The sequence below is a fragment of the Ruditapes philippinarum genome, unplaced genomic scaffold (genome assembly GCF_026571515.1).
Source record: "Ruditapes philippinarum isolate M1 unplaced genomic scaffold, ASM2657151v2 ctg3786_1_1_1_1, whole genome shotgun sequence".
NCBI classification, from domain to species: Eukaryota; Metazoa; Mollusca; class Bivalvia; order Venerida; family Veneridae; genus Ruditapes; species Ruditapes philippinarum.
In genome coordinates this window covers 1-14,932 of record NW_026859486.1, presented here as the reverse complement: position 1 = coordinate 14,932, position 14,932 = coordinate 1, and the positions used below count along the sequence as shown (strand labels likewise).

The window sequence follows — 14,932 nt, the reverse complement described above, 5'->3', positions numbered from 1 at the left end:
CTGGATCCCGGATTATATAATGTTAAGCTACTCATTAATATGACACTGCTTCTTGTCAGCTGTTCTTAAATGCTTATTGAAACACACTGTACAATCAAATGGACAGACAGCAGTTGCAACGTTGACAGCTGTACCAGTATATACATGTCGGCACACGAAACACAATTGACGGACCTATTACTAACATATCCCAACTGTGTTGAGTTTATCAATGTAATGGATTCATAGTTAACATCCAAAGGAGCATACTAACAAATTTCTGGCCCTTTGCAAGCTTTACTTCACGTGAATTTTGACTGAAAATAATCACACTATCCGATGAGATGCGGCATTTTTAATTTTATGCCACAACATTTGATGCATGCCTTCATTTATAAGACTGAATATTCGTATTAAGCGTTAAAATTGCCTTAACATAATTTGAATTAAACATTTCGTAAACATATTTATAGATCTTACTACCTTTTTTATTGAAATACAGTGCGGTAAATGGAGATAAAGGTCTCTCAGCTAAGATACAACAAATCCCGTCAAGAGAACTCAGGAACACATTTTGCATTGCATCTTTTGAGGTTCACATTTGATTTTACTGATGATTTTCATCATCATCATCATCATCCTCATAGTTATCATCATCATCAAAAATAAACATTTGATAGGACAATATTCGCTGATTAGGTTATTGAAGAAAAAATATATGTTAAAACCAGGCTCATGATAAAATTTCAGTGGGAAATTTCGATTTTTTTTAGAAAGTAAATAATACAGACCAATTTATTATATATACATAGTTTCACATTCATTCATATAAAATGGAACAAATATAGACATATACTTTAACTTTCAAATTTGTATATTTATAACATCGGCCGCGTGGCCTAATGGATAAGGCGTCTGACTTCGAATCAGAAGATTGCGAGTTCGAGTCTCGTCGTGGTCGAAATATGTTAAATACTTTTACAATTCGATATTTTATTAGGCATTAACCTACATAAAGAATATACTTGTAGCAGTTATATATAAAAAGTTAAACAATTCACGATAGTATCATGATATACATTCTGTATTTTATTACATGGGTTTCAGTGAAATTACTTTGTAACAAATCCATACCATTTCTTACTTTTTTGTTTGGAAATAATTAATATGAAATATATCTTATTTGTCTATAGCAATGTACACTTCTCTGCCCACGCCTTTCTAACTTGATCTAGTGCAAAACAATGGGAATGTTTTCAAGTTTAATAGTTGTCATTTTGTTGAGACGCATAATGAAAGGAAAGCTGTGTTTACTTAGTATAAAATATATTTTCTGAAATCATTCATGATCAATCACAGAAATAAAACTGATTTGATAAAAGAAATGAATTTCAAACTAACTTAATTTGCATATTCGTTAATGTATAATTGAGAAAAGTTAATTTTATTTAAGAGTTAGATAAAGCTTCACCATACCATACACTACAATACAACGTCGGCTGACATTTAAAGCCGGTTAACCTATTGCATTCTGACTACATGTACAACAAATTCTTCTCATGCGACCGGAGCAGACATCCGTGCCGCGTGATCATGGTCTGCGCTTTTCGCTGTTAAAAAATGGTGCATGCCTAGACTAAAAGATGGACAAGTTCATATAAGATATTTAGCTTGGTAACGATTGTACAATATGAAATATGGAGATACAATGACAGTATACTAAGGCAACTAAATGGAGATGTTTATTATGAATATATAATAATAACGCCAAAGGAGAAATCTTCAGCTCCAGCTGAAACCTATCTAGTGGATGGATAAACAAGGTCTCTCTTCCAATAACTCATGTATTTGTCAACAATAAATGTTGGCAACCAATTGTGTGCATATGTCAAAAACTGAAATCAGAACAGAACAAATAAACATGATAATTTCAAGATACATACCATAAATGTAGATAGGTATAAAACAAAAGTTATAACAGTTAACAATCCTGGTATGTACTAAGGCTTTTATATTTTCTGACGTATAAAAAATCATATGATATTATATTCTACCAAAGAAGGAAATAAAAGAAAGAAAACGTTGAAGTCAATAAAATTTGGAATATATTCATCATTTCACGTTTCATACCATGTAGAATTTTTCAGTAGAATTGCGGCAATTATAAATATGTAATGTCTAAGCATAACATATTACGACAACGTATTCGAACAATGTCGTCACTTACCCATGAATCAAATGGAACTTTAGCCCATTTTCCCTGAACGAGATATCTATGTTTTGGTATTTCGCTAGAAAGCGCATGCGCAACAGCCTTCGCTACAGCTGTTGAATCTGCCTTAGGGGGCCAACCTCCTTTAGGTGGTTGAATCCATGAATCTATGCCTTTCTTCGTGTATGATTGTTTAACCTCACTTCTTGCTGATTCCCATATTTCATCTACTTCCAGTTGATTTCTTCTTATCTGATGAAATATGTTAAGGTTTTAAGATAAATTCAATTAACATGTTGGATTTTATAAAAATTGTCAACACAAAATCACTTTCTGCAGAATTATTCCGTCGGCGATCGGCGCCCTATATTTGTCGTGTCGTCGTGTCTTCGCCTCAAAATGCGAAAGGCGAAAACACTATAATTGGCCAATTTATCGTGTCCTCGACTTTCGGGGCGAACACATGACGACACGAAGACTCGGTAAACTGGCCAATTATCGTGTCTTCGTCCTTCGCATTTTGAGGCGAAGCAACGGCGAAATTACAAATATATGGCGCCGATACGAAGATTTATACCCGGCGACATGATATTTTTTACAGAAAAATACCTCATTAAAGTATTGTTATTTCGCTAAAAATATATCGTTCCTTCGTGTCAGCTCCCTCAAAAGTCGAGGACGAAGACACGATAAGTGAGCATGTTAACGTGTCTTTGCCCTCGACTTTTGAGGGGCGAGACCACGAAATATTATAGTAAATTACACTTATTTAATTTATGTATACATTGTTGTTTTAATTTTTGAACCTCTCTGTAAATAATTGTGTGTACTTTGTATGAAACATTATGTAAGCAATTTATTAAAAATAAGTATTGTGTAAACCAAAAGAAATAGATCAACCTAAAGATTTGATGACACCATGTGTGATAATCCAGTATTGAATGCTGTTAAATCTCATATACATGTATATTTTTAATCAAACAGCGACAAATTAAAGTCACTTTGCGCAGCAGTAACCATACTTTTCGGGAATTGCTACATATTTTGTTATCTGGAAATCAGATAACACCGTGATTTCAAGACTTCAACATACCTTCATGTTAAACGTTTGATATACATGTATAAACTTTTTAATGATAAAACATTATGATTTTTACGATGCTTACACATTTGTCATTTTCACTATCTGATATGAAGAAATTCGAAACATACAGACTGATTGTAAAATACTAATAAATGGTTTCATCACCGCTAAACATATGTCTTTACACAGTCTGTTGTCTGTCTTACGATGTCACTTAAGAACATAAGCTGTTGAAAATACTTAATTATTATTTTTATTATTATTATTATTATTATTTTGGTTGGGTTTAATGTCGCAACAAAACAGTAGAGGTAATATTGGGACTTTTCAGGGTTTTTTTGACGGAAGAAGACGTCTGGTTCCTCCGTGGATTATTTCAGCCACGAACGAGCTCCTGAATAGTACAGCAAGCCGGTCCTTAAGGTACTTGGGTAGCTTCCTCATATGAAGGAATCCAAATTCCCTTGCGGGATTCGAACCCACAGCGACCATTTTCAATCTTTGAATATTGACCCATTATATGAAAACGGTACTAGTATATAAAATATCAAACCGACACACACTCGATTAATGATGTAGGTTACATTGCCATTGGTTACATACCTGAGGCTCTGATCCGATCGCCGTTGCGTTACTGAAATCTCCAGGCTCTATGATAATAACCTTGACCCCAAATTTAACCATTTCTAGTCTCAGCGAGTCAGAGAGGGTCTCTATTCCATGTTTAGCTGTCTCGTAATTACCTTGACATGGTTCATACACTCGCCCCCGAACACTTGACATATTAATCACACGTCCTGGAATTAAACACAGTTGACAACCTAAATATACCTTATGTTGAAATGATTTAAAATATGCTGTTTGTTATTATTATTATTACATTTCGTTGATATAGAATTCATTTTTTACTGATTTAAAAAAAAATATTTCTTTTCAAATGTTGAATTCTGTTAAAGCTGATGAACAATGTCTTTACGGCAACATACTGTATAAACCAGAGTCTACGATATTTTCCATATTTACCATTCTAACAACCATTGTTTCCATTTTAAACTTTTCATTACGCTTGGTATTTCCTACTTACAAACATGCTTACATATTAAAAATGTTCTGTACGCGATTATATTATTCTAAGAAATTGCATAATAAATATATTTTTTGTATGTTCTACCTTTAGATTGTCTAATTAGAGGAAGGAATATTTTCATCACTCGTATATACCCATACAAGTTCAGTTCAAAGCACTTCTCGTAAAGTGACACGGGGGTCAGTTCAACATCTCCGAGCATGTCCATACCAGCATTGTTTACCACGCCCCACAGTCCTTAACAAGTTTCAAAAAAATGTGTAACAACTCATATTTCAATCAAGATATTAAAATGTCTTTTATATTTGTGATACAATTTTCATCTGTCACTTAAGATAATGAAATGTCAAAGTCATATCTATTCATAAGTGATAGTAATCAGAATAATTATGAAATACTTTTTATTTTTGATCTTCAGCATACTTTTACATTTCCATACCAAAATGAAAACAATACATTACTTGTATTATGTTATTGAACTTATAGACATAAAGCACACTATTTATTTAAATTAACGTGAGATATCTAAATGCCAAGATCTTTCCTGCTTTCATATATTATTAACCACGTATACCCATTAAGCCTAACAGACGCTCTCTTTATTTACAAAAAAAAAACATTTTTGGTGTTCCGTTACAGAAGTTTACTCAGTAGCTATATAGCTGAGTCATCTATTGTTTCTTTTGAGTTTTTGCAATTAGTACAGTTATAGTGATATTGTATAGATGCTGTGAGGAGTTATTACCTTCCCTGGCCGCCATTTTTGGGTGCCAAAAGTTTTATACATGTATAATTTATATAATCATAAAATTATTCTTCTAAAACAATTTCCAAACATCCAATGACATGTTTAATCTGTACAGCAAATGTTTATATACATTATAATTAAACGTTAAAATTAATGCACTCAATTTTCATTGAAAAAGCTGGTTTATTTAGACTTTATCGAAAATATATTTCTAATTACCTCCCTTATTTACATGAACGTTAAATTCAGTAATATCTTTACAAATAATGCTTTTCGAAACTTAAATATTAATAAATCTTCATTTGAGCATCAGATTTATGACATTAAACAAAAACAGAAAAAAAAACAAAAACAAAAAGGAATTGCGTTACAGGGTCTTTAAGATAAGATAAAAAATCGCCCATAATTCTATCATCTCCATTAAACTGTTAAAAATATTTTACATATTGGTGCAAAAATAAAATTTTGTTGACATTTCAGGTAAATCAGCTATTAAGAATGATTTTTTTTTCATATTTCATATATTGTCATAAAGAATGTTGACTCCTCAAAATGGCTGCCACTTTTGGCATGGGATGTAAATATTGTAAAAATCGCGAAGTATCTTATTTGTAAGGAACTCAAATTAGCAACATGTTTTTTTTAACATTTTTGCTTTCTTTTTACAAATGTTGCCGCTTTAGCAATATTTTCTTCAGGTTATAAGCACAAAGCACATATTCTAAAACGTCAATTACAACGTTGTAAAATATATGTTTGGCTAAAATGTGTCCATTACTAAAGCTTCATTTGCATTTGAACATTTTTTTAAGACCACGAAAACTGGCTTTTAACATAATGACGATTCGAACCTTTGTTGGGCAGGTGCTTCTGAACATAGGAAAATGCATCTTCAATACTTTCTTGCTTTGTAGCATTCACTTCAACAATGCGAAGCCGGGACGAACAATCGGTTTTCAAACTTTGGGCACCAGAACTGTTCTTGTTTAGACATCCAGCAAAAACAATGAACCCACAGCTATCTAAATACCGAGCACAACAGTTTCCTAGGCCTGTGCAAATAAAATCCCTAAAATGTTAATAATTACAATGAATTTTACATCCCATCCCGTCATATGCATTTTATCTGCATTAAAGATGTCGAAAGTCGGAAACAAATCAGCCCAAAGTCTTTATCAGTTATTCATTTAATGTATTGTCAACTTAATGCTAACTACTCATCCATTGCTTTATGTACTTGTCAACAAGATTTGTACATCTGATTCTTAAAAAACAAAAATTACCCGATTTTTTTCATATAAAACTATCCGAAAAGTAAAGCGCATCCATTCATTTCAATCAATTTCAGATCTTTTAAATTTATCAAAAGATATTTAATGTTGATTTCAATAGACTTTCTACACCACATTGGTTAGCAAATTCATAAATATGTAATATTTTCATATTCTTAGATAAACAATTAACACAAGTACAATTAACACTTAACAATCAGATATTTTTTTTAACAATCAGATATTTTTTTAAGTTAATGTTAAATTAAGTTGATAACAGATTTTCAACATTTTAACAAGTATTACCTGTGTCACAGCCGGTTATAAACACAGCACGCTTTTGTGGGTCTATATATCCGTACACAAACCTGTCCAGTAATGTAGTTATTGCTTTAAAAGCCAGAAAAACTACAAGACAAATGACGTAATATCTCCAAAGAACAAAGATTGAAAGACATAGTGCTGTTATAAACGCTGCTTTATAAATGAAATAACTAAATATTGCATTGTCTTTGTAAGACATTGTTTAATGTTCAAATAAGCTAAATTTTGAATACACAAAGATTAAAATAAAACGTGCCCTATCTAAGCCTATGTCACAGGCACTAAATATTTGGTTCATGGTTTGTGTTAAGTTCAAGGTTTACAAGGTTAATCAACCTGTACAGTTCTTTTAGATAACAAAATTGTGCTTCAAAGTTAGGTAAAACTTACGCTTCAAAATAAAAATATGTACGGAGGTCAAAATAAAGTTAAACCTGTTGTAATAAAGTGACACCATTAACCTATCCGAGAGTAAATGGTAAAAATCAAACTAACTTTACTTTTGCCATTATTATTATTTTTTGTTATTGTTTATCTTGTTAATTTTATAGGACAAAGTAATCAAGTCAAGTCAAATATTTCATGCAAAAACATATACAACTTTTTGGCGGTATAATACAAAGTGCAGACAAGTATAATAATACACGTACATTATAAATTTTACATATACATACTTTACATTTAGTTTACAATTTTTCAAACGAAGATTCCATTCTTAGTTGCATCGCTAAATATTCAAATTTTCCTAAGTTTACAATTACATTTATATTTTGACACGCAAGACATTTTTACAATACGATATTTGTTTGTGGGTCAAAAAGGCTATAACAAAAGGTTACGATTTAACAGTATTCAACAACATCATTAACAATTTGATATACATGTAATCTAAATGATAAACCATTTGTTTAGAATAGGTTATTTTGAGAAATAATCGATGCAATGGCGAATTGAAGTAATAAACTTGAACATATTGAGACCCCGAATGATTCATTCGAACTTAACCATCTCTTGTAATAAAGGGTGCTGAAATGGATCACTTGGATGTATCTTCCTTTAAAGTTACTTCGTCAAGAGATGTACGAAGAAAGAGGTAAATACGTAAAGCATGATTTGATATTTCTAGCAGATAACAATTAAATGATCCAAACGCGTATATTTAAAATAGCATTAGATGACTATTAGTTTATACAAATAGAACGATTGTGCTGGAAGCTGTAAGCTTATTGAAGCACTCCCGAATCCGTTCCTGGAACCAACCAGTACTAAGCAATGAATGTAAAGTTTCTTGCTCAAGGAAACAACGGCTTACCCCTGACAGGGATTCAAGCCACGCGGTCAGCAATCCTTAAAATACTAGTTCGACGCGTTAAGCACTCAGCCACGCCGCCACTCTAAGTCAGAATGTGACTCTTCCCCAGTAATTCACATTGAAACAGCAGGGTGCTAATACTTATTTAATATAACACAATCGGTACTGTATACTTCCATTGATTATGTGGATTAGCAAAGATGGTGTCACTAGTTTACAATATCATTCAACCGGGACGTTTTAGTACACTGACATACCGGGTGTTACATACCGGTTGTTAGTAACGTAAAATTATGATACTCGTAATTAACATAAACCTATAGTATACATGTATATAAGTCATCAATGCATAAGACCCGTTACCAAATCTAACCAACATAAAAATAAAAATTCACACACACACACACACACACGTGTGATATCGCTTTACTATATAAAAGGCGGCTATTAAAATATTTGATGCCGCACAGCACTATCCAAATCATTTCTAAAGAAAAATACAAAACTTTAAAATATATACATTTAAATTTCTTCAAAACAAAATTATATCCTAAAAGTAAATAAACGGATGGATTGACAGATACAATCAAATGCAACACGAGTGTGTTTTGTTCCATGTAAAACAGTTCCGCTATAGAATTACCTTTGCTATTGACAGATGAAACGTGTTTATGCATGATTTAATTTTAGCCTGGTTCCACGGTAAACAACAGTCCATTATTTGTTTACGGAGATAAGAAAACATTGCCTTTCCATTTCAGGAAAATGTAAATAAAAATGTTTTGCAACAAAGCAAGAAATCTTAAATTGGTCCTGGAGTGTAAAGCTGATGAATGTGAATGATTTAATATACATTTGTTTTTATTGACGACTCGCAAAGTAAATAGTGTCATTCCGCAGTTAATCATGCGACTCTTTCAAATTTCTAAAGGACTCGGCTACTTGGCAGCCGAATTATTTAAATTTTGTAGAGAATATTGAATGAGTGTAAGTTTAATACTGAATTTACTGAACGAGTTAGATAATTTTATTTTATTTTCAAGAAGTTCAATAACTTCAGTAATGAACTTTCACTAATTTAATATCCTTTTTATCAAATACCAAAAAATAAAGACCAAAAGCACCATTTTTTATTGACGCGCCTAAAGTATAACACTAACAATTTACGCGCCGGTACACTATGTTTGTATAACGCAAATGACGTCACGCTAAAAATATGCACGGCCATGCAATACCATTTTTACGGTGTCGCAAGAGCGGCACGGGAATGTGATAAATTCCTATATCATTATTGATTACATTATAATGTATACAATTAAGGTAAATTAAATTGACACAATACAAATACTACATCTGGTCGATTTTTTCATAGCAACGGACCGCTTAGCAAAAGAGTGTATATGAAATGAATTATATAAATTATATCCCTATATCATTATTGATTACGTTATAATGTACGAGTATATGTATACAATTAAGCTTAACCAAACGCACACGAGTGTTGTAAATAAAAATTATAAAGTTTATTTGGCCTTAAAGCTTATTAATAAAAATATGTATAGACTTAATTTCAACTCATTGAATAGTATAGAGGGAATGTGAAAAGAATATGTTAACACACTGTGCAGCTGATTTAAAGATATGATAATCTGCATATATTAAGTTTATAAGTGCATGAATGTCGGTGTATTTAGGTTTACGCACCTATATCAAATAAGCACTCTACAATCCGACCGCTGGATGCTAAAGAATTAAACTAGAATCCCCTGAATATTTATATAGAGAGTAGAGATCTCCATATAGAAAGAGATAAACTACGAAACTACTGCTAAATATTGTTCACTATACATATATTCATGCTGTCTGTTAACTGCTGTACGTTATACAAAACACTAAAAAAGACATCTCATAGAATGTAATAAGACCACACATATGTTACAAATATTCAAAATATTCGCTGTACCTGCAGTTTCCAAACCGAACAATAAAATTAAAACATTTACAGATAATGCCAGTGTTTACCGACATAATTATTGTCCAATTGATCGAATAATCTTGTTTACAAATCTAATAAAGAAAAATTTCATTTTAATTGTTTATTCCTCAGAACCGGATTTTAGCAAGGTCGTCAGTAAGATTTTTTCAACACAGTCCAAAACATTAGCTACAGCGCCGAGCTTCGAACTAATTTCTTTTTCCACCAAGACATATATGCGTTGACAATCCACGTTGGTAGCATATTATGTACAAGTGACAATGCCTGAAAAAAGCACAATAAAGTATTTGACTAAGTATATTTGTAAAATTCTTTATCAAAATCTAATTTCATTTTCATACTAAAATTCTTGATTCTTGATTTCTATGTTGGATTGATAATTTTCAACATCGCTAGTTTAATCATGTACATTATAAATAAAATTTACACAGTGCATTGAAAAACGGTGAGTTAAAGTAAGATATATTTTGCGAATATTGAAACATTTCATAAAGGTGATTTGTTTTCATTAATAAGTAATTCAAACAACTAGTGCGTATATCATATTTCAAAAGGATAAACATTTTCTATTCAAAAATATAAAAGAAAAGTTGAAATATGGAGATAAATTTTGATATACTTACAACAAATTCGTCCACGAAAGGTACTATTGATCCCTTCCCCTGAATGAGATATCTATGTTTTGGGTAAGCACTGCAAAGCGCATGCGCAACCTTTTTCGCAACAGCGGTTGAATCAGCTTTTGGTGGCCATCCTCCTACTGGAGGGTTTATCCAGGATTGCAGGAACTCCTTTGAATACGATTGTTTAACTTCATCCCTTGCAGATTCCCACATCTCGTCGACTTCTTGGTTATTTCGCTTTATCTTGTAAAATATAATCAGGGTGTTGTGTCAACTAATAAAATTAAGTTAAGTATTTTTTAATCATTAAAAGTAGATCTACACGTGTACTAAATCAATTAGGATGAAATACAAATAAAAGGTACATTTGTCGCTACTATATAATCGACAAAAACGTATATATATTTTATATAAGTGTTGTCTCTCAGGCGAAAGTAGTCCAAGACAATTAATCTCCTAAATTGAGTAAAATGACCATTTGTCTCTTTCACCACTGATTTAGTAATCATTTGGGATAATCATACGGTCACTTGTTGAAAACAATTGTAATTACAGGTTAGTTATCCAGTTCAGTGAACCGACCGCCGAGATGTGACAAAAAACGTGTACAAACTACCAAAAGTTCTTCAAGAAAATTCATGACATACCACTGCTTTAGATCCTATCGCTGTGGCGTTCCCAAAGTTGCCTGGTTCAATTATACTGACTTTAACTCCAAACTTGATCATTTCCAGTCGTAGTGAGTCAGATAATGTCTCTATTGCATGTTTAGCAGTGCTGTAATTTGACTGGTTTGGCTCAACAATTCTTCCTCTAACGCTTGACACATTAATGACTCGTCCTTAAATTACAAGTGCTATAAACAGTCTTTGTTTTTTTTAAATATTTTGTTTTGTTTTGCTCCTGTTTTGAAGCGTCATTTATTAGATAAATCACATGTATCTAAATTAAATTCAAAACAAGAGGGCCATGATGGCCCCGGATCGCTCACCTGACCCATCGAACTCATCCGACCAATTACCTAGACAAGCATTCTGACCAAGTTTCGTGATAGGTGAGTCAAAATGTGACCACTAGAGTGTTAACAAGGATTTTCCATATTTGAACAGTGTGACCTAGTTTTTTACCCAGGTGACCCATATTCGAACTTGACCTAGAAATCATCAAAACAAACTTTCAGACCAATTTCCAGGATACTTGGATCAAAACAGTAGCCACTAGAGTGTTAACAAGATTTTATTACTTTTAGCTTCGGAAAACTAGTTTTTTTTATGCGAGATGACCCATGTTCGAATTCATTTGAGCAATTACCTAGACAAGCATCCTGACCAAGTTTGATGATAATTGAGTCAAAAATGTGACAAACAGAATGTTTTACCATATTTGGGCGGTTTAACCTAGATTTTCATTCGAGATGACCCATGTTCGAACTTGACCTAGAAATAATCAAAACAACTTTTAAGACCAATTTACAGGATATTTGGACCAAAGCAGTAGCCACTAGAGTGTTCATAAGATTTTTCCTTTTTTAGCTCCGGTGACCTTGCTTTTCATACAAGATGACCCATGTTCGAACTCATCCGAGCAATGACTTAAACAAGCATCCTGACCAAGTTTGATTACAATTGAGTCACAAATGTGACCACTAGAGTGTTAACAAGGTTTTTCCATATTTGGGTAGTGTGACCTAGTTTTTGACCCCAGGTGACCCATATTCAAACTTGACCTAGAAATCATCAAAACAAACTTTCAGACCAATTAACAGGATATTTGGATCAAAACAGTAGCCACTAGAGTGTTAATAAGATTTTTATATATTTTTAGCTCCTGTGACCTAGTTTTTCATTCGAGATGGCCCATGTTCAAACTCATTTGAGCTATCACCTAGACAAGCATCCTGACCAAGTTTGGTGATGATTAAGTAAACAATGTAATCGCTAGAATAATAACAATGTTTTTCTATTTTTAGCTCCTGTGACCTTGTTTTTCATCCGATATGACCTATACTCAGAATTATCCGAGCTATCACCTAGAAAAGCATCCGGACCAAGTTTGATGATGATTGAGGCAAAAATGTAACCGCGAGAGTGTTAACAAGGTTTTTCTATTTTTAGCTCCAGTGACCTAGTTTTTCATCGGAGATGACCCATGTTCGAAGTCATTCGAGCTATCAATTAGATAAGCATCCTGAGTGGGTTTGATGATGATTGAGGCAAAAATGTGACTGCTAGAGTGTAAACGAACAAGTGTGGACGGACGACGGACATTCAACGATCCTAAGAGCTCACCCTGAGCTAGCTCAGGTGAGCTAAAAATGCATTTTAAATCACTACAATGTTTTCTTAATTCTCATAAATGATTTTAACCCATGTATTACCCCATGCATATGATTGGCATTGTATATTCAATTTGTAGATGACCACTGTTAGAATATTTAACCGCATTGCCATGCACTTTCACAAAGGACGTGTCAGTTTGTTCAACTGTGTTCATGCTAAGCTACACCACCCTATCACCGGCTTAAGCAGAATGACATATACGTATGAAATGGTCTTAAATTTAGAATTTATAGGTCTACATTCAAGTTTTAAGAAAATTAAGAAAATTATTTAAATTTTATGATTAGAATGATTAATAGACTATAGAAATTGTTGTAAACAACGGAGGACAGATAAAGCAAAGTCATAGAAGCTCATTCAGTTGTCAATGAGATGTAAAGTAAATTAACTCCTTTTTTTGAATTCCTTTAATTTAATAAAGTGCTCACCTTTGACCTGTCGTATCAGCGGTAAAAATGTTTTCACCACTCGAATATATCCGTACATATTGAGTTCAAATCCCTTTTCATACAACGCGACTGGAGTGAGCTCTACATCTCCGAGCATGTCCATTCCGGCGTTATTAATCACTCCCCATAAGCCTTAAATTAGAAACAAACAAAAATACAAATTTCATGAACTGTATAATAGATCTATATAAAAATGTAAATGTTGAGATAGATAATTTAGTCAAACCTGTATTTAAATACCAGAGATAGATATTTTAGCCAAACCTGTATTAAAGACCAGAGATAGATATTTTAGTCAAACCTGTATTAAAGACCACATCTGAATAAATATTATTTGAGCCGCGCCATGACAAAACCAACAAAATGGGTTTGCGACCAGCATGGATCCAAACCAGTCTGCGCATCCGCGCAGTCTGATCAGGATCCATGCTATTCGCTATCAGTTTCTCTACTTGTTAAAGGGTTTGTAAGCGAACAGCATGGATCCTGATCAGACTGCGCTGGTCTGGATCCATGCTGGTCGCAAACATATTATGTTGGTTTTGTCGTGACGCGGCTCATTTTATTATTAAAATTGCTCCAATCATTGTACTTCAAAATTTGTATAAAATATGTCGATTTATTTTGGCAATATGGCATTTCTCTCTCTGACCTTTGATTGGAAGATGATTTTTTACGAACTGGAAAGCTGTAGCAATACTGTCTTCTTTCGTTGTATTTACTTCTACAACTTGTAATCTAGATGAACATTCCGTAATCAAACTCTTGGCTCCTGCACTATTTTTGTTCAAACACCCAGCAAAAATCGTAAACCCTTTGTCGTCAAGATACCTTGCAAAACGATTTCCAAGACCTGTGCAAAATATGTCAAAAAACAGTTTACAATAGAACCAGTTTTGCAATAGTACATAAATGTTAACATATAATAGGTTTCAACATAATACATCATCAGTAAATTAAATGTTGCTAATTAAATTAACGATGCTATTACGGTAATTGGTGTCTGTAGATTAAAATTTGCTAATAATGTTTTTAAGGTATCATGAGTAAAGTGATAAAATGTACAAAGGAGTATGACATTTGCATGTTTTTGCCATATGAGAAGATAATTCTCCTTTTGCATTTTTTTTCTTAATGTAGAGGACAAAAAAATAAGTCTTAAAAATCGACAAAAAATACCCAAAAATTACTGGTATTTGTTTCTCCATTTATATCCATAATTTGATGATATTCATTATTGCTAGAGTTTAAGTGGCATATTTTATAAAAGAAAAGAAATCAGAACAAAATACGTTTTATGCGCTTATGCACAAATTTGTTATACATGACGTAAGAAAAACAAAGCAAATCATGTCAGAGAAGAAAAAAAAAGAAAAAGCCTGGCAATAAATATCTCGCATGGGCAATTTTGCGAACAGAGCAAAACGCAAAATCGATCAAATATGTCAGTACATGATATTTAAGTCATTCAGACATTGGATACCCCTTTATTTATCAACCTCTAGCCT

The 14,932-nt window shown here is 32.7% G+C and overlaps 2 protein-coding genes and 1 non-coding gene across 3 annotated transcripts; 1 reads left to right on the top strand and 2 right to left on the bottom strand.

Moving 5' to 3' along the window:
• The first annotated feature begins 867 nt into the window (after positions 1-867).
• Positions 868-940, top strand: Trnar-ucg (transfer RNA arginine (anticodon UCG)). Its single transcript has one exon. It is a non-coding gene; the product is annotated as a tRNA-Arg (tRNA).
• Positions 941-1,023: 83 nt separating this feature from the next.
• LOC132756669 (D-beta-hydroxybutyrate dehydrogenase, mitochondrial-like) lies at positions 1,024-6,999 on the bottom strand. Its single transcript, XM_060747801.1, has 6 exons — positions 6,688-6,999; positions 5,962-6,162; positions 4,447-4,599; positions 3,879-4,072; positions 2,207-2,443; positions 1,024-1,874 (listed from the first exon to the last, which is right to left on the bottom strand). Exons 1-6 carry the CDS (start codon positions 6,902-6,904, stop codon positions 1,779-1,781), a joined length of 1,098 nt encoding a protein of 365 aa, XP_060603784.1. The 5' UTR covers positions 6,905-6,999; the 3' UTR covers positions 1,024-1,778.
• Positions 7,000-9,855: 2,856 nt separating this feature from the next.
• LOC132756668 (D-beta-hydroxybutyrate dehydrogenase, mitochondrial-like) lies at positions 9,856-14,277 on the bottom strand (the record flags this gene model as incomplete). Its single annotated transcript, XM_060747800.1, is given in 5 exon segments — positions 9,856-10,277; positions 10,637-10,879; positions 11,284-11,477; positions 13,404-13,556; positions 14,077-14,277. Coding segments are annotated over 5 exon segments (887 nt in total), but the record flags the coding sequence as incomplete, so codon positions are not given.
• Positions 14,278-14,932: the final 655 nt, after the last annotated feature.